The sequence below is a fragment of the Balaenoptera acutorostrata genome, chromosome 2 (genome assembly GCF_949987535.1).
Source record: "Balaenoptera acutorostrata chromosome 2, mBalAcu1.1, whole genome shotgun sequence".
Lineage (NCBI taxonomy): Eukaryota > Metazoa > Chordata > Mammalia > Artiodactyla > Balaenopteridae > Balaenoptera > Balaenoptera acutorostrata.
Genome location: NC_080065.1, coordinates 96,256,921 through 96,281,693, shown reverse-complemented (window position 1 = coordinate 96,281,693; position 24,773 = coordinate 96,256,921). Strand labels below are relative to the sequence as shown.

The 24,773-nt window shown below is 39.7% G+C and overlaps 1 protein-coding gene across 2 annotated transcripts in view; it reads right to left on the bottom strand.

The window, feature by feature from the left end:
* Window positions 1-24,773, bottom strand: part of EPB41L4A (erythrocyte membrane protein band 4.1 like 4A) — a 266,854-nt gene that overhangs the window by 37,210 nt on the left and 204,871 nt on the right. For both annotated transcript variants that reach the window (XM_007192109.2, XM_007192108.2), the window contains exons 14-16: window positions 9,790-9,880; window positions 7,206-7,289; window positions 6,104-6,217 (exon numbers count right to left, since the gene is read on the bottom strand). In XM_007192109.2, the coding sequence (XP_007192171.2) occupies window positions 6,104-6,217; window positions 7,206-7,289; window positions 9,790-9,880 (289 nt within the window). The remainder of the gene's footprint in view (window positions 1-6,103; window positions 6,218-7,205; window positions 7,290-9,789; window positions 9,881-24,773) is intronic.

The window sequence follows — 24,773 nt, the reverse complement described above, 5'->3', positions numbered from 1 at the left end:
ACACTTCTTGAGAGAGGTATCTATGCCCTTTGGTCTCCATTTCCTTACCCTTTGTTATACGTGCCTTTGCACTCCAGTCAGGGCAGACATGGCTCTTTAATGCCACATTCACGACTTTCATTCTCCCATTTTCCTAACATAATTATATCAAATAACATAACATTGATATGTAAACACAATTATATAACTATTGTTCACAGATGATCTAAACAGTGTTTCAGGACCACAATTCCATTCTTATATGGGTTTAAGTTTTTCTTAGCGATGATAACTGCCTAGTTTTCTACGTACCTATCAGCTGCTTAGTCTTCCTTGTGCTTCTCACTGACTCTTCATCCCAACTCTGAGAAAACTGCAAAGCTCCTCCTGAGATGCACGAATACTCAGATAATCTGCAAGTTCTATTTACATCCCTCCTGGAGCCCTCTGCCCTCCTGCTCATATCTGAACAGCCTGCTGTCTAGTATTGCTGCACAAATGTCACTTTGGTTAACTCTCTTCACCATGAACCAGGGAATTCCTTTTGCTTCTGTTTGATGGTTCCCATATTTCCAGGTCTCATGGCCTCTTGTCTTGGTTTTGGTGGAACTTCCAGTTGTTGACAGAGAAAACTGCATGGCAGGTACATTATTTTTTTTTGTTTTGAGAGCTGAAATTTCTGACATCTTTATTCTACACATATAATTATGGTTTATCTGGGCACAGAATCCTAAGTTGAAAATAATCTTCCTTCAGTATTTTGAAGGCAATGCCTCATTATCTTCTTTCCCTGCGTTTGCTGTTAAGCAGCCCAATGCCATGATTCTGATTTGTCACCATTTGTGCATGGACTTTCTTTTCTCTCCCATTTTCCTCCCCGACACCAAGTTTTAAAAATTCTTTCTTAATCTATAATGTTTTGAAATTTAATGATATTGGTATGGATCTACTTTTTCAATCTAGTATGACAAATACTCAGTGGGTTCTCTCTATTTATAGAGTTAAATCATTCTGTTCTGGGATATTTTCTTGTACTATTTGTTTTTTGTTTTTTTTTTTGTATTTACTATTTCTTTAATAGTTTCCTCTCCTGCAATTTTTGTCTTTTTTCCCTTAGAAATTTTATTAGTCAAATGATTGATATCCAGGTTTGATCATTTTTAATCCTTATTTCCATGGATTTGTTTTGTTTTGTCTTGGTTCTATTTTGGGAAAGATTTCCTTAACTTTATCTTCCAAACCTTCTATTAATTATGTAAAATTCTACCCCACGAGTTTAAAATCTGAAAACTCTTATGCATTCTTTCCTTTCAATACCACAGTTTTCACTTTTCTAAAGATAATAAACTTCTTTAGAAATTTTTCTTTGTTTCTTATATTGTCTTTATTTCCTGTGAGTTCCCACACATGCACTCCTAATTGTTGGTTCAGTCTCTGTCTTTCCAACGAGATGCTATCCTCAAGTGCCAGGTGACTATGGCTCTCTTCGTATTTAAGCATTAGGCACTAAAAAGACTGGAACCCTCTGGATGGTGCAGTGCATGTTAACTGATGGCCTCACTGCAATGTGGAGCTAAGTAAAGTGGGTAGTCTAAACCATTTCATTGGAGGATCCTTTGAAAGCTGCTATCTGTAGGCCTTTTCCCTAGTATCTGTCCATATCTTACAGTGAGATTTTCTAATCTCATGCCTAGGAGATATAAGCCTGGCTTCTAGCAGTCTGGGAATGAAGAGAGACGGAAGCTATTTAGTAACCAGCTTTTCCACTCTCTTGATTTTTCACATGGACACAATTTCTCTAACTCTTTTACAAACTAATCCTCTTCAACTAAAGCAAATAAATGCTAAAGTTTCTCACAGCTCTGTCACTGGCTTTGTCTTTGCATTCTATCCATACTGTCTATCTAGACAGCCTCAGCTCTATTTCATAGTTCAACTAACACCTACGAGAAATCTATATTTCAGTCCAGATGGCTAATCTAGCTCCTGACTTATATCCAACAATCCATGTAAATCCCACACGTGGACTTCTCAAAGGTACCACAAATTCAACTTATCAACAACCAAACTCAGAGCTATCCTTTTTGAGCCTGTAATGTCCAGGTGGATCTTATTTCAGTGCATCACACCTCAATCCATGAAACTGCACAAGCCCGGACTCATTCTTGACATCTGTCACTCCTTCACCCCTCATTTTGGTCCTTCTAGCCCCATTGCTTTTACCTCCTACAGGGTCTCAAAACCATTCACTTCCTTATATCTCCACATCACCACCTTGGCACAAGCTCCCATTCTCTCTCGCCAGGACTCATATGCTGCCTGGTCTATTTTCCCTACTACCTTCTTCCACCTTTTCTCCACAGGACAGTAAGGATCATCTTTACTCAATACAAATGCAACTGTGGTATCACCCCCTTAGAAAAACCACTGGTCTAATGACCAAAATCCTCAACAAAGTCCAGGTGTCCTTTGAGATCTGGCCTCGTCTTTCTCTCTGGGCTCATTTCCAACACATTTCTGTTCACTCAGTGCTTGAGCAACACTGGTCTTTCAACCTTTTCACGAATGCTCCCCACTCTGTTCCATCCCAAGGCCCCTGAATATGTTGCCCCCGTTCCTGGAATGATCTTTCCTCTCCTTGCCTGCTCTGGTCTCAGCACCCAGCTCAAGAATCCAACCTCAGGGAACACTTCCCTGACCTCCTTGACTCAAGGACTCAGCAAAACTTCCCCTATTGGTGCTGGCTACACAAGTGTTTGGTTTGTTAAAATTTATCAAGCTGTTATACCTGTGATATGTGTACTTTTCTGGAGACATGTTAGGTTACAATAACAAGTTCTTATAAATCCCTCTAAGCACCCTATTAACTCCCCACTCAAGGACATAGAAAAGTTATAACTGCATAGGCATTTGTGTGATTCGTGTATTTCTTCCCCAAATTGTAAGCTCCCAAAGGGCAGGGACTTTCTCTAGTGCTGTTTAACACAGTGCCTGGCATAAAGTAGGCACTAATTAACATTTCTGAGTGTGAAAATGGATAGGGGTGAAAATAACTTGTACTGGCCAGGAAGTATGCTAGCTTTCTTCTTCTAGAACAGGACTGCTTAAACAAGCAGGCTTCTGGGTCTCCATGAACCTTGAAAAATTCTATGAAAATTTGTATGTGTATTTAATTAAGTACTTTTTCCTCCTCCGGAATGAATCCAACATTTCATCAGATTCTCAGAGAGTTTTATCACCCAAAAAGATTAAGGATCAGTGTTCTAGACTCAGCCAGAATTTGACAGATTTATCCATTTAATGACAAACAACTGGCAAAATAAGAAATTTTGATGTGTTTTGCAAAACATGTTATCCTGGCCATGCACTGCAAAATAGAATTTTCTATTATTAAATTTAAGTCCTTGAGATTCCTCCATGCTGATGACAAATCTCTGTTTTAAATGTCAGAGTTTATCCAGCTATGCAGGGATTTGTGCCCAAGGGCAAGGTAAATATGTGTGAAGATAAAACAAGACTGAGAAGGACAGGGCAATGATAGGGCATTTAGAGTGGAAAGAAACAAAGAATGAGCTCTAGCTCTTTATACCAACATGCAGCAATGTCTAGTCTCCTCAAAACACACATGCCCAATAAGAGACCTTTCAAGTACCACACAGAACCAGACAGAGGCTCTGATGCTCAGACAAAAAGACTCTCTATAAAATCAAAAGCCTTTCCTCTGGATGGTGCCAATGAAAGGATCCTGTGTCCACGCACCACAATTACTTCTCTGTATTTCACAGGAAGCCAGCAGAAAACGTATCTCAGTATAAAAGTCATTAAGTCTGGATTTGGGAATATGTGTGCTCCCGACTATTTCAAGCAATTAGTTCAGGGGAAAAAATGTAAATTTTGATAAAGAATGTAAAAACTTGATAAATTCATTTTCGAGCATATTAAAATAAAAATGACCATCTGCTCAATGTGTGTAATTATTTTATTTAGGGAATGCTGAAAAAGTACGCTAATAATTTAGGATGAAAAACTATACAAACCTATCTATTTAACAATCAAACAGTGCCAAATTCTTAATATATTTAGCAATTCCCACTACCCACATCCCCTCAACACATATATACACACAAATACACTTTAAAGTGTTTCCCAGTGATGTTGCCTTGGTTTTAAGTGTTGTCCAAGATGAACCAATTGTTGGTAGGGAAGGAGGGCAGAAAATCTATTCCCCTGCCTTAAGTGATGACTCATTATCCCTGCCTTTTTCAGATGTACAGACCTGGATCCACTTCTAGACTGGAACAGTTACCCACAAGGAACAGCTACCATTTTCTCCCCAAGCCTGTTTTCTCATCTGTAAAAGTGAGATAATAATGCTGGGCCAGGGATTTTCCATTGGTTCTCAGTCCCATCTGGACCCACCGTTAATCTCCCCTGTATTGCCAAGACTGGAGGCCTTAATATCACATCTTCCTGGATTCCTTTGCCACTCCTAAGTGCCTACACTCAGGAGAGATTTGAAGGCAGGAGGAAAGGGCAAGTGATTTTGCTTCTGGCAGCACCTGTGGCACCCACTGTTGCACTCCTTACAACTGGGGGTTCCACAGTGTTAGCTATGGCGGTGGTACCTCCAGCAGTGGCAGCAAGAGTCACTCCTACAGTGGCGGAGCCCCCGGCAGTGCCAGCAGCAAGTACAGGCACCTGAGGGCCAGCTGAAAGGCGGAAGCAGCCTTGACTCTCTGGGTGACACCCCCGTCTCTCCTCTTACTCCTGGCCGCACAGTGTCCAGGTCGCAGACGTGCACCACTCTCTGCCTTTTGTTCCTTCAGTCCTGCTCACATTTGTGTACCAATCCCTGCATTAATCCCTCTCTGTTGGAAAGGCCTAGTGACTGAATGATACATATGCCAATTTCCATAGGGGTATCATAAGGATCAAATGAGATAACACATAGCAAGGAATCTGCTCAGTACTTGGAACACGGTAGATGCCAGCTATTTTTCCATTATTCTATCTAATCGTGTTGCTCACGATCTAGCTCCCCCTTCTTGGTCCTACTAGGTGAAGGTGATGACCTTTCCCTTCTTAATCACCAAAGGATTTCAGTGAAGTTGGACCTGGTTTGAGAAAGCTGGGGATGAAGACTCTGGGAAACTGGCAGAAGTAGAAGACATCAAACAGGGATGGACCAGCAAGTGAGTACGAACAAGGGCAGAGAAAAGAGAACGGCTTCTGCTTTCTAAATCTACAGTGTATACAAAAAGAACCTTGACAGTTATCTGAAAACATGACCTGAACTTCTCATAATTATAAGTCACTTATAAAATACCATTTATGTAGGTACCCAAAGTAAAGCACAGTCCCCATCAGGTAGGAATGAAATGAGGTTCTCTGGTAAGTGATTTCTAGGTCTTCCTCTCTTGGACCTGTCATATTGCCCAGGCTGCTTTGCAGAGACAGTCCAAAACTGCTAGATATGAATTTTTTTTAGTTAAGTACACACACGCAAATATAATCACACAAACAATGTGACCTGCTGGGTAAAGTGTAACAGGATTCATTTCCTCTGTTCTTTGAAAGGGGTTTTACTCAAGTTTAAGCAACAATATCAGTCCTGAGAGCAAAGCACTCAGTCTCAACTAAGAGATTTCTCTCTAAACATAATCCTATCTTCTCAGATCAAAACATTTAAATCTTTTATATATTAATATGTATCATTAATACAATATATATTATATACACCACATATTATATATACTATATAATATCTATTCTCAAAATACATTATATACATTTTTGTAAATTTAGTCATAACTACAATACAGAAAGCGAGTTCCCATCAATATTTTATGAAATTATTCTCTGAAACTCTGGCTGTTTAAAAGAAATGCTTCAGGACCCCTAGCTTATTTTATCTCAATTAAAAACAAAACATAAACATATATTCTTATTGTGAAGCTATTATACTCTAATAAGGATGTTTAAAAAAAAAAAAAAAACCCAAAACATAAGCTCTCTGTTACCATGGGGAGACAATCATGATACTATGAGAGTAACCTGTGATTAAAATGCGGCTGGGATCCAGAGCTTCTGTTGGGAATTTAAAACCAAGGGTCGTTCAGCTTACCTCCTCCTGGTGGGCTGTACAGAGTCATGGTCGCTCCCACACGAGGGGTTTCGGCGGCGCGCGTAGGGGAACTTGGGGGATTTCGTGCGGTCGTTCGGGGAGTTGTAGAGTCCGCTGGAGTAGAAGAGGAAAGGTCAAGGACATCCGCAGCGGGCCTGGAGGAGCAACACCCTAACCTGGATCTAGGGAAGCGTTCATGACTGCACATTTGTTACTTGCAGGGGAATACTGGATCATGGGCACATGGTTCTCTTTGCTGACAAGACTTCTTGAAAGAAAAGAGAAGTAAACAAATCATAAAAATCTTCATTTTGCAGGAATGGGTTTGTCTCACTGGCCTTCAACAGTTAAGAAATCAACACACACAAATGGTGGCAATAACAACAACAATCTGCACTTATGATGAACCTACCACATGCCGGGTGCTGCCTGAGCTGAGGGCTTTATATTCGTTATCTCAGCTTTTCTCCAGATCAACTCTAATCACCGGAGTACAATTATTAGGCCCATTTAACAGAAAAGAAAAAACAGAAATACAGAATGTGTTTAATTAAGCAGCCAAGTAAAGTAGCTAGGAAAGAGGCAGAGCTAGAATCTGAACCACTGCGTGGTCAGACCTGGAACCACCGTAACTATATGGCCAGTAAGTTATGATGCAGGTCTGTTCCTGGTATGGTAGTTGTGAACAAAAGAAACTAAATATTTCTATATTTCTAGGAATAAAGGTCTACTAGGAGCACTATTCATGAGCTATAGTTTTCAACTCAAGTTTTTACAAGAACTATGAAATTGGGAAAATTACCATTAATATGTCATTTCGCATATTCTAATGACCACCAAGCCATCCTAATGCCCTTTCAGGCAGTTTCTTAGTATATACAAATTTTCCTTTCTGTCTTTCCAGGAGAAAGTTTCACATTAGGACACATCCTGTTGACTTCTACTTCAGAAGTTCTCGGTCACACAGATTTAGGAATCTGACTGACTTGTCCACAGTTAGTCATCACCAGCCACAAAGCAGTTGGATTCCATTATTTAACAAGCTGCAATTGCTAACCCCTTTTATACTGTTCTCCTTTATAAAAACAATGATTCTCTTTACCTCTGGGGGCCATTTTCTTCCCACGGCGCATGAGATTTGCTTCTTTGGGTAACAGGGCTGTTTTCATTCTTTGCTTTCTTAAAGCTTTAATTAAAAAATAAAAAGAGTGTAGAAAGTAAATTAGCTAGAAAATAAAAGGAAATTAACTCACATACTTATTTCTTCAGTAAAATTATTTAACAAATGTTTTAAAATGTGTTTTTATTTATACCTGTGACTCATTCCAGAAAGAATATAAAGTGGCTACCTTAATTAAAAAAAATACTTGTTTCCAGCAGTACTCTGGGGGTCTCTTTTCCCCTTCTTTCTTTCTAGTTTTATTTCTTTATGTCAACCAAATGCCAAGTCATCAATTGTTAAGAACCTTTCTAAAGAGTCCACCTGCAGGATAGGAAAAAAGGGCACCAGCAAGCCAAGAAAAGAAGGCTGATTAGAAAAGAAAGTTGGGTATCTGGGCTCATGAAGCTGGCTCCCTCTTTTCAGCAGTGGTCAGAGACCGCTGGCTTTGGCCTTGGGTCTGAATCTATGCAGGCCGGTCAGCTCTGGCCAGGTTCAGGCTACCCGAACTGACTTTCTCTGCCCCCAGCTTCTGCCATATCTTGGCTTCATCCTTCCAAATCAGAATGACTTTCAAACGCTATTTCCTGACCTAGTATTATCTTTCTGCCCTAAGAATGTAAATATAACTGAGTTGTTATTCAATCCCAACAAATTGTTTTAGAAACACATGGGAGACACAAGGAAAGGATTCATCAGAACTCTTCCGTCACCAGGGGAGGAGGGGAGGTGTGTCACCTCTCACTTCCCCGGGAGACTCCACTTCAGAAAAAGATAGATCTACTTAACTCTTAATCCACTTTTAACCCTGGCTTTTTGAGGAATCCTCTATTTAATAGTCCTGGAATATGGTCATAGCAGAGTTCTTTGTAACAGTCAAGAAAGAGGAGAGAGAAAATAACAAGGTCATTTCAAAAAATGAAAATAAATTTGTACTCTAGCATACTATATTCATAAAGGAATTAATACAACATAAGCCTAAAAAATTAGATATTTGACAAAGGCACGTAACAGAGCATTAGTAGATAGTAGGTATGTTTTACTTATATATGAGCAATATATTATTCTTATAAAGGTTAAAAAATATTTGGAAGATCAAATTTCTAAAGTAAAACCTTACTTTTGAAATGAGGAAAAGTAATAAATATGGTAGATTTAATACAACAGTAGAGAGTTTGTGTTTAATAAATCAGAGAGAAAAGAGAAAAGGGAGATTGAGAAATGCAGCAGGGAGATGAAAGGGAAATTGAGAGCAGTGAAAGAATAATGAAAACCTGGGGGGCAAATTAATTGCATTCACCGCCTGAGCTATTTCTCATCTGGAGCTTGAGTGGGAAAATTTGGCGGCCCTTCAGGTATCAGTCCTATCGGCAAGAATGCAGTTACCGAGGGGATTGAACTCCTTCTGTACATTCTAAAAAGGCTTGCGATCTGAATTTCATGCAAGATTACTGTTCTTATGTTGGACTTACAATAAGCATATCCTGTACATACAGATTAAGATGACTCACTAGCCACAGCCGTGAGGCTGACTAAGGGAAGCACAGTAAACGAAAGTGTAGGCAAAAGCAAAGAACTTGTCATTCCAAAAAGAAAACCTGTACAGGGAGCGTCCTACAACTAAATAAAACAAAATGATGGCAAAACCCTGGGGACACACTGCAACTCTGAGAACTTTCATAACTTAGAATTATTTTGCTGAGAAATCATAAACTATATCCCTCCAAGTAACAACAACCCAGTTGAATGAAAACACCAGTATTTACTAATGAAAGATGGAGTAGATGATCTAAGAAGTCTCTCAAGGTCATGTATTTCTGACTGCTTGGACTTCTCCATGATGCATGTGGAGCAATCTCTATTTAGGAAGTGAGCTGATGAAAGCTACTCATTGTATGTGTAACATCCTGTTCCATGAACATAATTCGAGATAGGAAAAAGTGATGCTGAAACAGCGCCTTAACAGAGAACAAGGCTGATCTTTCAGGGAAACAGTCCACGTAATATATTAAGAGAAGGTCTTTCCGCTGGGGGAGGCTGCTGGGAAAATTGGTGCAGAGGACCATGACAACTCTTTATACATATGCAATCACTGCCTTCTGAAACCCTGCGCCTCTAAATGCTATAAACCCTCTTTCTAGGGCCACAGTTCAATGCACCGCTGTAATGAACGCAGTACAATGAATGTGAATATGATCTACTTTACTTCCCCGGTCCCTCTGAGTTAGTCCATTATATCATGCCATTTAAAAAATCTCATGGAATTTTCACTTTGCTCAGAGAAGGCAGACCACACTATCTCTGACTTCATCACGCTATGACAGCAGGAGCATTTCCTTCAAATGAGAGGGACATATCCTGATGTTTTATATTTCACTGGCATTTTAAAGTATTCTTTGGCCCACAGTTTTTTCATCAAAAGTACTAGTTAATTATCAGAGTGAAAAGATTCTTAACCTTGCCAACAGAAAAAAAAGCATTTCTGTGACAGCATATAGTGGTGTGTCGTTTCAGTTAACTGACTGACCTTTTTATCGGTGAAGGTGCGATAATTTTAGTTGTTCCTTCATTTTCTCCATTTTCCATGTTCGCAGTTACCCGATTCATGCTGTCTGATCCTAGCAGCAAAGAGGGGAAAGAAAGAGATAGTGGAGAAGAAAAGAAAGGAGATGGTGGTCAGAAAAACACAAAGAAGCAAAAAAGTATTTTAAAATGTAACTTTAGGGACGTCACGGCACATTGTATTGATAAATTTTAATTCCATGTACATAACGAACTGCCCAGTAAATCTGAGTTACTATTTTCTGAAAGGTGCTAAGCCCTCAACATAACAACGTCCAAAGGGGTCTAGGTCTTGGCACCACTTAAAAATCGTACCTTTTGAGACTTTAAGAGTTAAAAAAAGTCCCCACATCAACTGTTAAAATAAGAACCTAAGATATTCAGTACTATTAGATTGGCATGTAAGCCATTCCAATCGGTCCTTGGAAACTACGTTGTGAAACAGTTACTGTTTCTTGGCATGCCATGACAACCCTCATTCTCAATCAAACCTACCCAAAATATTTCGAACCTGAAAATATTCCAACTCGTAATGCAAATGGCAAAACCAGAGTAATATGGACGTGAATTGTATCACTCACATAAAAAAAAAGTTTTCAAATGTGTTTTTTAATGTAAATATCCCTTAAAGTCTAAAACTGACTTTTTTAAAAAGCTGTTATTCCGCAGATTTGCATACACGCTAGATGAACCAGCAGAGGGAGCCCCCAGCAGAAACAATGTTGGAAATCATGATCCAAATAAAGTGCCGCAGATGGGCCCATCCAGGAAGTCTGGATCCCATTCTTGGGAGGGAGGCAGATAAGCCTGCAGGGGTGAGATGTGCAGCACTGATGAGGAGTCTTCTTTTCTCTAGCGGCGTGCCCCTCACTCTGCAAGGTACAGGGGAAACCAGGGAGGGGATGTCCAAAGCCCTTGTTAAATTAACCATGTGGCAAGCAGGTGTGTCTTCCTCAGAAAGGCATCTTGTATGTCCACGGATCAGGTCCTTCAATCCAAAGAGTAATCACCCCTAACGGTTTTCGAGTCGTGAGGTGAGTTTGTAATACTAATAAGACCTAATATTTACTGAGCACTTAACCATGTGTTGGGTGCTGTCCCAAGTACTTCCGGGTCTATTTACTCATAGAATCCTCAAAATAATCCTCTAAGGTAGATACTAATATTATCCCCATTTTTAAAGATAAGAAAAACAGGACTTTGCCAAGGTCCCACAGGTCATGAGTTGGGGGGAGGGGAGCAGCTTTAAAACCCAGCAGTCCGGCTCCTGAGTCTTAGCTCTAAGCCACCACAATACACAGCCTTTCATGACCACCTGCACCTCATCCTCAAAAATCAGTCTAAATTAAGGGTCCACTGGGAGAAACAGACTCTTTAGAAGATAAGTGAAAAGAATGTCCAATGAGGGGACTTCCCTGGTGGTCCTGTGGGTAGGACTCCGCGCTCCCAATGCAGGGGGCCCGGGTTCAATCCCTGGTCAGGGAACTAGATCCCGCATGCATGCCACAACTAAGAGTTAGAGTGCTGCAACTAAGACCCGGTGCAGCCAAGATAAATATTAAAAAAAAAAAAAAAAAAAGAATGTCCAGAATATTTAATAGCCAACTAAGAGAAGAATTCTCTCTCAAGGGCAACCAACACTGAAAGACAACAAGAGAAACAAGTGAGCACCCCAAAGTTGGCCATTCCCTCCAGAACACTTGGAGGCAGGTTTGGCCACTCATCAGGAATGATAAACATTAAGGCATACACCTTGAACACAGAAAGAAAACAGTGGTTTCAAATAAGAGCTCCAAAAACTATTAATTACAAGGAATTTGACATGGATTCAATATCTGAATTTTGTTCCTATTTTGGAACCCTGAAATGAAAAGGCGAACCTGAAGATATGTGGCATTAAAGGTATGCTCTTGTGGGAGCAACATTCAGAATCCAGGTATTAGAAAACATAACATTGGGATCTACGGGAAATTTCACCAGGTATAATAAGTGGAACACAACCAACTCCCGTGAACAACCCCATGTGCTATCAGACATCAGAGTGGCCAGTCACTGTCTATTTTGCCATAACCCTTAATAAAAATCACCTAGGCAGATTCCCAAAATTGCAGGTGCAGATTGGAGATGGAGCTGCTTCTCAAAAGTGGAATTCCATGTGGTATGGCCCTGGGACAGTGGCAGGAGGGATTAATTCATTTGTGCCCCAGACAGAATTACCCCAACATCAATATTTTTAATTGTTTTGAATACATGTTTTTAAAGTGTGGTATTGTTTTCAGCAGGTATTACTAATTTATACTGCAAGGGACCTTCATGTACCCAAGGCTATTTCCCAGGCTGGGGGGTACAGCAGGGGGCAGGGGGCACAGCAGGGAGACCAAAGCCCAAATGCCCAGTGGCAATAAGAGCAGTGGAAGAAGCACTGAGTGAAGGCGAGCATTACTGTTAACTGAATCCCTGCACAACTAGCTTGTGGATAAGCCTGGGTTTGCTCCAAGTCTCATCTCTTTAGACTGAGCAGTCTTTTTTGGTTTTTTTACTTGTTTATTTTTTATTGGAGTGTAGTTGATTTACAATATTGTGTTACTTTCTGCTACACAGCAAAGTGAATCAGTTATACATATACACATATACACTCTTTCATTACAGAGTACTGAGTAGAGTTCCCTGTGCTATACAGTAGGTCCGTATTAGTTATCTATTTTATATATAGTAGTGTGTCTATGTCAATCCCAAGCTCCCAATTTACCCGTCCCTCCCTCTCCCGCCTGGTAACCATAATATTGTTGAGCAGTCTTAGTCTAACAACCTTGGGGAAAGTGAGGCTGCCTGATCGCTTTCACCTGGTTTCCTTCTGAAGCTTCCAAAAACTTAATAAACAGGTAAATCAAAAACTGAGCACTATCTTAAAATAGAAAAATTTCAAACTATATATGCATATGTTTTTTCTTAAAGAAACCAACATTGGGTTATTCACAATATCTAAATCATAATTCTTTTTTTTTTTCAAACTGAAATTTTTTATTTCAGTTAGTATTTTTTCATTTAAAGACAATTAGAAATGTGGAGATATTTTTCTCAACATAGATATTTAGATGCAGATAAACCCAAGTTATATCTTCATCTATGATAATAATGACCTAAAATGTCATAATTCTTGACATCAAACACTAGATCTATGGTTTTCCCAAAGAATTTCAGGGAAAAAAATCACACACAAGCTCTCTCTCAGACACTCACAAACACCATAGCCAGGCTTCTTCAAAATAAACTGTTTGACTGACAAGACTATTTTACTAACATAAAATGGTATATATGTTAGTCATATAACTCTCATATACACATCATAACTAGATAGGGTAATACAATTTAATTTATGGTTCTTTTATATTCAAAACAGCATACTACTAACCAAAAAATCTGTTTATATGTATTTTCCTCCTCTATAGCTATGTGAACTGGACAAGCCTATGGTGTAAAAGCCTTACTAGGAAAACAGACTATAAGGAGAAAAGCTACTTACAAGCCTTAACTCAATGGGAGCACTTCTGAAGTATCCATTCATATAATATTCATATCCTAACTATAAATTACTCTTTTCTATTCATGAACGTAGGGCTCTTAAAAAGCCCTAATTAGGCAATACTTATTAGCTTTATGCTACTAAATGCGCACTTAAAAGTAATAACTGTACTTAAAAAATTTTTTTTCCTGCTATGTTGGGTCTTCATTGCTGCGCACGGGCTAGTCTCTAGTGCGGCAAGCGGGGGCCACCCTTCTTTGTGGTGCGTGGGCTTCTCATTGTGGTGCGCAGGCTTCTCATTGTGGTGCGCGGGCTCCTCATTGTGGTGGCTTCTCTATTGTTGCAGAGCACGGGCTCTAGGCGCACAGGCTTCAGTAGTTGTGGTGCATGGGCTCAGTAGTTGTGGCTCGCAGGCTCTAGAGCGCAGGCTCAGTAGTTGTGGCACATGGGCTTAGCTGCTCCGCGGCATGTGGGATCTTCCCGGACCAGGGATCGAACCCGCGTATCCCGCATTGGCAGGCGGATTCTTAACCACTGCGCCACCAGGGAAGTCCCATACTTCCATTTTAAAGAGAAAAAGGAGAAGCCAAATATTAACTAAAATAATTAACTGATAACAATGGAATTTCAGGCATTGCTCCAGGAGAAATTTTGAGGCTGTAGAAATCGTTTTTCACCACTCCTTTTTCATTGTAAATTATAATGGACCACCAGACAAGAATATAACATACATATATGAACAGTTTAACAAATTTATTATAAAGTGAACAGCTATTTAACTACTACCCACGTCAAGATATAAAACATTAAGGGAAATTTTCCTATGCTACACAATCACTCCATTTGGTGTAACTCTCCCTTTCAGATAAGGCCAAACAGTTGTTTTCCATCTAAAATATCTAGAAACACAAATTATCATGCACATATTTCATAAAATATTTATAATATACATAATACAATTATTGAAATTTAAAATTATTAATAAAAGTGAATAAGGGGCTTCCCTGGTGGCGCAGTGGTTGAGAATCTGCCTGCTAATGCAGGGGACACGGGTTCGAGCCCTGGTCTGGGAAGATCCCACATGCCACGGAGCAGCTGGGCCCGTGAGCCACAATTGCTGAGCCTGCGCGTCTGGAGCCTGTGCCCCGCAACGGGAGGGGCCGCGATAGAGAAAGGCCCGCGCACCGCGATGAAGAGCGGTCCCCACACCGCGATGAAGAGTGGCCCCCGCTTGCCGCAACTGGAGAAAGCCCTCGCACGAACCGAAGACCCAACACAGCCAAAAATAAATAAATAAATAAAACATTTAAAAAAAAAAAAAAAAAAGTGAATAAGCCCTCAAAATCTTAATAAAATGAAGGACATATCACTGTGCTCCGGTGATTGCCAGTACAGTGTTGTATACATGGTGAGTACTCAGTGAAGGTCTGTTATTACAGAGGATGTATTTCTGTTTCTACTCTTTTTTCCACTAGAAGGGAAAATTCAGGATAATGATATTATGTTTAAAATGTGTCAAAACCAAGACAAAAAAAAAAAAATCTGGATGTGGCCGTATGGGAAATTCGGGACGAGAGATGACATGCACCACATCCTACAAGCCTGGGCTACTTCTTAGAGCTTTAAAAGCAGCCTTCCACCATAGCATGCAATTCTTTTCTACTCTCTTAAATGAAAGTCGCAGATTACCTACAACAAAAGTCAGTTATTGACATATGGTTACTAAGGCTCCTAGGTTAATCTGTATTTTATTTTACATAAAATATCAACACTAGCAAGACCAGTTAGAATTAGAAGCATCCAGTTCACTTTCCATATTGTTCACACTAAAAAGACAAAGGACTTGGGACTTCCCTGGCGGTCCAGTGGTTAAGACTCTGTGCTTTCACTGCAGGGGGCAAGGGAACATCCCTGGCTGGGGGAACTAAGATCCCGCATGCTGCAGGGCAGGGCCCGGGCTGGGGAAGAGACAAAGGGCTTTATTCATGAGACTGGTCACATGTGGAAGAATAAGTTTATCAGGAGACTGCTATAGTTTATTAAGGAGCCAAATCTAGCTCATGACCTGTGATCATTTTTGTCTCTGGACTGTTAGACACTACAGCTTAATACAGTCCCACACAATTCCCTAGCAGTTAGGCAGCAGTGCAGTGCCAGTGTCCATAGCTCCATGGTCTTGTCTGTTAATTTTTTAACACCCTATATGCAAATGATTCCAGCCTGTGTGCACCGGACCACGACCAGGCTATTGTGTGGTTTGGGTCTGTTCACGATTGAGCGCCCTCATCGTAAGTGACCCTTGCCTTTGGTTCAAGAAGAGTGGCTGTCTGAAACAGAATCAACTTTCCCAGGATCTGTTTAGCTACTTGGTCTGGGGGCAATTCTTAAAAGTCAACCGGTGATGTCAACATTTCAAGATGTGGTGCTGAATCCACATGGATGTTCAGTTACAAAAACACTTTGCATTTAAATAGTATTATGAGTCTCACAAAGTTCATAGCTCAGTTTTACACCTGTCAACCTTAGTTATTAAATGATTGATGTTATTTAAATGTTGCCATTGCTTTGAATTTACAGAGTGGGCACGGAGGACGAACGTGTGACATTAAAAGAAAAAATAGAGAATGCCTTCTGTTAAATGGGGAGAAGAACAAATAGCCAATAAGTTAAGCTGCATTGTAATATATACATGATTTCATTTTTAAAACTCTCAAATATGATACATTTGTAAACTTTTAGGTTAAATTTCATCTCATTTTTTTGCATTTTTTTTTCTGATCTATATTTTTAAAAAACTGTATCTGATGCTTGAGACAAATAATCAGGACAGATTTTAACTATTCCCAACACAACAGATTATTAGGTTTCAGTAAAGACAATCTGATTTCATATTATCTGACCCAGAATGACTTATCAGAAGAAATGTGATATTCATGAATTAAGAATGAGCTAATAACTGGAAATTTAGCTCTAGTTTTCATACTGATAGCACAAAATCACTTTGCCTTGGTTTCACCAACTTTAGACTGGGTTACTATGAAAAAAAAATGGCAGATGGTAGAGCAACTTAGCAAAAATAAAACATATTTTTCTAACACCATGAATTACAGTCAAACAGTAAAATGACCAAGGAAACCTCACATATATTCATTTTTTTTTTCCTATCATCATGAAAGGTTTTATATTTGGCAGAACCGACACTCATTAAATTATGTAAAACACAATTAAATTTCAAAACACACGATTTGGAAAATAAAAGTGTTTCAGTGTCTAGTGGCTAATTTTTTAAAGTTCAAATGCCTGACATCAGCCCATTCATCCCAAAGAGGCAGCCAGACCCCTGCTTCTCTGTTTCTGTATTCGGAAGTCCCAAGGGTGATATTTAAACACAGTTACTTCTTTACCATAAACATACAGACTTTTAAGACACTGATTTTGCTACATGTCAACTGCAAGATCAAACAAGGCATTCTGCTAGAAAGCTGTAGGGTAGATTATAAAGAGTGGGTGAGGATGAGAAAGATGCTAGGAAAGTATGTCTATGCACGAAAGATCCCTTCCCTGGTTGGTCTGCTTCCAGTTTCTTCTTCTCTGACGCAGCACTCTCCTGGATTCCTCTGCTTTCCTCATGACCAAAACGGTCAACGTGGGGGCATGAGATGAAGGCACTTCATCCTCTGCCCAAGCTACAGAGGCACACACACTGAGAGGTGGTCACAAACACACTTCCTTGCAGGTCAGAAGGCCAGGTTCAAAACCAAGAAAGGCCCTTCTCAGCATCTGTTTACTCCCTCAGGCCCTCAGAGTAGAACGAAAGGGCTGTACCAACTGAAGAACCTGCGTATGCTTGAGGGGCTGCCAGATGCACTATCAGCAGAGGGGAGCCCGTCTTTCCTTTCAGCCCTCCTAGGCCCAATGCCAACACCTCTCTGTGAATGGTTGGCTGGGATCAAGAAGTGTGGCAAATCTCTTAGATACCAGGTTTGTTCTTCCTGTGATAGGAGGACACAGTTTGAGGGAAGAAAACGGAATAAACGCTCACATCCTATCCTGGTACTCTCTTGCACTCCCCCCAGCTACCACCCACAACCCCCATCAGCGACACAGTTTAGAGCAACATACCACAAACCTTCTCCAGCCATCTTTTCTCAAGCCCCCCATTTATGCTCACTTGGTCTAGGGCAGGTGGACAGTTCCACAGCTGACCTAAAGTTGCTTCTGTTCCAGAGGAGTGCGCTAGGCCACTGCTATAGAGGTTTTATTTGATGTAATTACAGTAATATATAAAGTATATACAAATGTAAAATACATATAATTGTGTGTAAAGATCACTTTAAAAAGGCTTATTTGACTCAGGCAAAATTGAGAAAATTTTTGTTTTTTTCTGCTTCCATATTTGAGTTCATATCTAGGAGGCCTTAACTCAGTGTTCTTTAAGCTTTTTACACAAGTACTCACTAAAAGAATTTGGAAAATGATGTACCTCAGTGCATGTTTGTAAGATGATATCTAACATTTTGCATCAAAAGTTTAAATAGTACCAAAGGATGCCATGTGCAGCATACAGTAAATATTGACATTTTTAAAGGTAACTGTTTCCAATCTCTATGTTCATAGAGAACAGTCTGGTGGTTGCCAACAGGGAAGGAGCTGGGGGAGGGATGGAGTGGGAGGTTGGTTAGCAGGTGTAAGCTTTATATATAGGAGGGATAAACAGCAAGGTCCTACTGTACAGCACAGAGAACTACATATAATATCCTATAAAAAACCATAATGGAAAAGAATATAAAAAATAGTATATATTTATATATATATATATATATATATATGTATAACTGAATCACCTTGCTGTATAGCAGAAATTAACACATTGTAAATCAACTGTAGTTCAATAAAAATATTAAAACTGAAAAAAAATCAATTAATTAATTAAATGTAACTGCTTCATGACTTTCTTGAATATAACCAGTGTAATAAAATACCATAGAAATTTGATACTCAGTCATTCATTTTAAAAATACATGAAATGAGTTTAGCATTTGGAAATTTCATAGCATGCTTCTCTTGTAGTTGCAATTCAATTCCATCTCCTCTGCAAAAATGTATCCCAAAGTAATATGTTTTATACTTGAAAGTTTTTATTCATCACTCTATCTTACTTCTGTGACAAAAAAAATAGAAATACAGTAAAAGTTTTATTTCCCATGACCATAAAGCTCTACATGGTAAAAATTTTTTCTGAACCAAGTTATCATTACAATTATTAACAGCATATTATTAGCATACCATATGAATGCTGATAAATAATTATTAAATATAAAAAGTAAGTTTTTATTGAAAAGTAATTCTTAGTGAGATAAACAGGGTAGTTTTCTTTTCCCAATGATTACATGGATCTACCCACTCAAGAATATTATTTTGTGCTAAAATGAAACAGTTTAGCAACAATTCTTTTTTTTTTTTTTAGTTTATTTACTTTTGGCTGCATTGGGTCTTCATTGCTGTGCAAGGGCTTTCTCTAGTTGAGACGAGCGGGAGGGGGGCTACTCTTCATTGTGGTGCTTGGGCTTCTCATTGAGGTGGCTTCTTGTTGCGGATGGGAGCACGGGTTCTAGGGACACAGCCTTCAGTAGTCGTGGTGCACAGGCTTAGTTGCTCTGAGGCATGTGGGATCTTCCCGGGCCAGGGCTCAAACCCATGTCCCCTGCATTGGCAGGTGGATTCTTAACCACTGCGCCACCGGGGAAGTCCGACAATTCTGCTCTTATTTTTATTTGGATAGATTTTCAATGCTGAGAAACCCTGTTCACATTAAGTAGAGATACATATTATTCCGTTAAGTATTCTGCTATAAAGATATCACCAGTGTCCCAAAGAACTTCTAAGAGTTACATGTAGACCTATAACTCTACAAGTAGTGATATATTATCTAAAATTATTTCGAATTTTCTATCAGGTGGCAAATCAGTTGGGTCCTCCACCAATTTTGCTGAAAGTCAAAATGAGAAAATGACATGCAAGGATGTGTCACTTGACAATTCAGGTCATTTTACTTTCCCAACACCAACCCAGGAGGTTTAACATTTAAAGACAAAGCAGTATAACAGATTCTGAATGGGAAAAGCGTCTGCCATTCTTTTGGAAAATGGGAAAACGTCCATTGGGAAGGGGCAAGCCTACTATTACAGGCAGACTGCTTTGAGGAAAGAGAATCTGGAAATTGATTCTATCAAAACTGCCTGGGCCCACATAACCCTTTGGAAGCCCTCTTGTATCTCCTCCCCACCAGGGGCTGCACACTCAGTTCGAAATCTTCTGTCCTAATCCACCCGTCCTTCAAATTCCGCTTCCTTCACAACAGCATCAAGGATTACACATTTAGCCATACGCAAACTATCCTCCTGGACACTTACAACTCTTTCCGTGCTCCAATCCACGACACCTGACACGTGTGACCGTATTTCAGCTTCTACCTCTTCAGTCTGACAAAGTGGTTAAGCATACAAGTCATACAAACCCAAATATGTTTCTCAGCTCTGCCAAGTTACCCACTGTGTGATCTTGGACAAGTTATTAAACCTCTTTGGGTCTCAGTTTTCTCATCTGTAGAATGGAGATATCACCAATTCCTTATATGGTGGATATGAGGATTACATTAGGTCATTTCTAGAAAGCGTTTAGACAGTGCTTGGCATTTAGCAAGTGCTAAATAACTGCTGTATTCTTTTTATATGATGAAGTTTCTCTAGATCAGGGGCCAAGTTTTATTCAATTCCCATGTTCCATGGAATAGGGTCTGCACTGGGTGTTTTTTCCAGCACCATCAAGTAATTCTTCAATTCTCAGCAGACACTGACTGGGTATCCTGCAATTCAGCTCTATCCTGACACTATCCACCTGGTAGTGTCAGATCCCACAGGTTAAAGGCTCAGCCCCACAAGACAGCCCTCACTTTAGACACCTGTTACAAGTCCAGGTTGCCACCTGTGCTTCTGACCAACAGGCTATAGATCAGAGGTTCCCAAGACCCCTTCCTAAGATTCAATTCATTTGTTAAATCAGCTAACAAAACTCAGACAATCAGTTACTTACTAGATTGCTGGTTTATTATATATAAAAGGATGTAACTCAGAAACAGCCAGATGAAGAGATGCACAGAGCAAGGTACATGGAAAGGGGCATAGAACTTCCATGCTGTAAGCATGCCACTCTTTCCACATCTAGATCTACATGTTCACCAACCCCTCAGAACCCCATCCTTTCTAGGTTTTTATTACCAAAAAAAAACCTAGGCATGATTGATGAAATCAATTACATAGGCATGATTGATGAAATTACTGGCCATTGGTAATTGATTCAACCTCCTGTGCTTCTCCCCTCCCCAGAAATCAAGGAGTGGGACTGAAGTTTCCAACCCTCTATTCGTGTTTAGTTTCCCTGGCAACAAGCGCCCCCTCCTTGTTTGGGGCTTTCCAGAAGTCATCTCATTACCAAAAACTCAGGTGTGGTTAAAAGGGGCTTGTTATGAATAACAAAAGATGCTCCTTTCACCTTTAGGGTTCTTACCGCTTAGGAAATTCCAAGTGTTTTAGGAGCTCTGTGCCAGAAATGGGGATGAAGGCCAAATGATTATTTATTATTATTTTTTTAATGTCCTTATTGGAGCATAATTGCTTTACATTGTTGTGTTAGTTACTGCTGTATAACAAAGTGAATCAGCTATATATACACATATATCCTCATATCCCCTCCCTCTTGCATCTCCCTCCCACCCTCCCTATCCCATCCCTCTAGGTGGTCACAAAGCACCAAGCTGATCTCCCTGTGCTATGTGACTGCTTCCCACTAGCAATCTATTTTACATTTGGTAGTGTATATATGTCCATACCACTCTCTCACTTCATCCCAGCTTACCCTTCCCCCTCCCCATGTCCTCAAGTCCATTCTCTATGTCTGTGCCTTTATTCCTGTCCTGCCCCTAGGTTCTTCAGAACCCACTTTTTTTTTTAGATTCCATATATATGGGTTAGCATATGGTATTTGTTTTTCTCTTTCTGACTTACTTCACTCTGTATGACAGACTCTAGGTCCATCCACCTCCCTACAAATAACTCAATTTCATTTCTTTTTATGGCTGAGTAATATTCCATTGTATATATGTGCCACATCTTCTTTATCCATTCATCTGTTGAGGGACACTTAGGTTGTTTCCACGTCCTGGCTGTTGTAAATAGTGCTGCAATGAACACTGTGGTACATGACTCTTTTTGAATTACGGATTTCTCAGGGTATATGCCCAGTAGTGGGATTGCTGGGTCATATGGTAGTTCTATTTTTAGTTTTCTAAGGAACCTCCATACTGTTCTCCATAGTGGCTGTATCAATTTACATTCCCACCAACACTGCAAGAGGGTTCCCTTTTCTCCACACCCTCTCCAGCATTTATTGTTTCTAGATTTTTTGATGATGGCCATTCTGACTGGTGTGAGGTGATACCTCATTGCAGTTTTGATTTGCATTTCTCTAATGATTAGTGATGTTGAGCATCCTTTCATGTGTTTGTTGGCAATCCGTATATCTTCCTTGGAGAGATGTCTACTTAGGTCTTCTGCCCATTTTTGGATTGGGTTGTTTTGTTTTTTTGATATTGAGCTGCATGAGCTGCTTGTATATTTTGGAGATTAATCCTTTGTCAGTTGCTTCATTTGCAAATATTTTCTCCCATTCTGAGGGCTGTCTTTTGGTCTTGTTTATGGTTTCCTTTGCTGTGCAAAAGCTTTTAGGTTTCATTAGGTCCCACTTGTTTATTTTTGTTTTTATTTCCATTTCTCTAGGAGGTGGGTGGGTCAAAAAGGATCTTGCTGTGATTTATGTCATAGAGTGTTCTGCCTATGTTTTCCTCTAAGAGTTTTAGAGTATCTGGCCTTACATTTAGGTCTTTAATCCATTTGGAGTTTATTTTTGTGTATGGTGTTAGGAAGTGTTCTAATTTCATCAAATGATTATTTATTATTAATTACAACATTACAGGTCTTATGCCAAAGAAGCACTCAATAAATTCTTGTTGAATGAGAAGGTAAAGGGGATAAAAAGTGTCATTTATGGTAACTCACTAAAGCTATGGTATTTAACTGGAATATACAATACGCCTTTAGCCTTGCTTGCTTTTTAAATTTTGATAGCTATGCGTGGAATGCTAAACACTCCCAGAAAGAGTGGAATCATTAACTTTTTAGAGAAAATCTAACCAGCTTGCCATATATTAAGACATTTTTTACAGAATGAAAATAAACATCAGCTTCAAGGCAGAGTAGAAAAGGGTGTCAACAAAGGAAGACAGCCTTGAACAAACCATACACCCGACTCTGTGACCTAACCTAATGCTCCTTGCAATTAACACGGTTACTGCCATTTCCCCTCTTTCATGGGTAAAATGTCCCAAAGAACTTAAATATTTTCTCAAAAAAATGACTTGATATAATATCAGACTGACTTGCTGCTCCTCTATAAATGCATTCTCTTCAAGAGTATCTGCTGAAATAAGCAGATCTAGTGAAGTAAAGGAATCACACAATAGTGGGAAAACCAGAGGATGTATACTTATTTTCAAATCACCTTTCACTTTTTTTGTTTTCCATGTACTTTCCAAGGATGTGCCTTAATATTCCAAAGACCTGGGTTCAAACCCTGCTGCTGCTCTTACTATCTGTGTAATTTTGAATAAGTATTCAATGTTTCTGAGCTACTGTTTCCTCCTGTGTAAGATGAGGATACCACCCACCTTCCCACAGGTTTACCAAAAGAATTGCTTCACTTTATGGACAATGAGATGAAAGCTCAGTATGTTGAATGATGTGTTACAAGTCACAGCCAAGTTAGACCAGGAATTCAAGTCTACTCAAATCAGGTACATGTTTTGGTTTTTTTTTCCCTGCCACTGTACCACATGCCTTCTCAACGCAAAGGCTTACATAATCAGTCGCTGGAGTTCTTAGGGTGAAGAGAAAGTGAGGTCACATATCTGGACCACACCTCAGTTGATTACCTAATTCTGACTTATCAGGTTTGAAGGAGGACAGTCATAATCACACTCTTTCGAAAACAAAGTTAACACTCTCCTAAATTTTCTAGAAATCCTCTCCAAAACTACCCCACATAACAACTCTTGGTCAGAATACCTTGTTCCAATTCCCTTGTATGACAATTTTTACTAATTTCTTTCCTTCCTGTCTTCAGCTGACCTAGAGAGGACAAACATGCAAACACTTCACAATACCCATCAAGTGCCCAATAGGTGTGAGAGCTATTACGTCACTGTCTTTTTCCAGACATTCCTCACAGTGCCTAGTGATTCTCATCCAGATACCCCCCAGGTTCCAGAACTTGCTACACTTGCAAATCATTTCACTTCTCTGGGCTTCAGTTTCCTTGCCTACAACACAAAGCGATTGCCCTCTACTTCATCTAATCCAAGGACTGTGGGTCCTACATGAGTCTTCCTCCTTTGAAACAAAGCATGCTCTGACTTGAGGATCTACAGTGCAATCTCCTACACTTTAAGGCCTACGTTTAAATGTACAGATATGAAAATGTCTTATGCCCTTTGCCTTGAAGACTTGAGCTGTATCTGTAACAGCACAGTAGAAATCCTAACATTTGAATTTGTATGATCTGTCTCGTATCGTTCTATTACTTTTTCCATAAATTATGATGCACGCTTCCTAGCATAATATCAGTGTCCTCATCTGGAAACTTGAACGGACGTTTGAAATCATCTTGTGAACTTAAGGCATTCATGACAAGTATCTGAAGGGCTTTTTTTTAAAGTACAACATGGTAAAAACACAAATGCTATTAAAGAATACAGAGTAAAAATAAATCTCTCTCCCACTCCTGATTTCTGATTTTTTTTTATTGTATTTTTATGTAATGGGAGCGTATTACATGCTGCTGGCCCCCACCCCTGGCTTTTTTTTTTTTTTCTTGCTTATACTATCTCTTGGAGATCATTCCATATCAACACAAATTTATCACATTCTTTTTTGTTCCTCCTCTCCACATTGCAGACTCTAAGTGACCTGGGATCATATTCTAGCTCTGGGGCCCTGGGCAAGTCCTTGCCTCTGTCTTCTCACCTGTTACACTGAGAGTCACAGCACCTTCTAAAAGAAATGAGGGAGATACTATCTGCATGTGCCTAGTATAGCACCGGGCATGCAGTGAGGCTCAATGACTGTTGGTCATTAACATTCCTCTGCCTTGTGGAGCTCCTCAGGGGATCTGACCTTTCAAGGCAGACGTGGTGGGACTATAGAATCGGACCAACACAACGTCAAATCCTGCCCTCAGATTTCTTCTAAGAGACACATGGTATTTCCTAGGGGTACAGATCTATTATTTTATTAGGCCAGTTCCCTACTAATGGA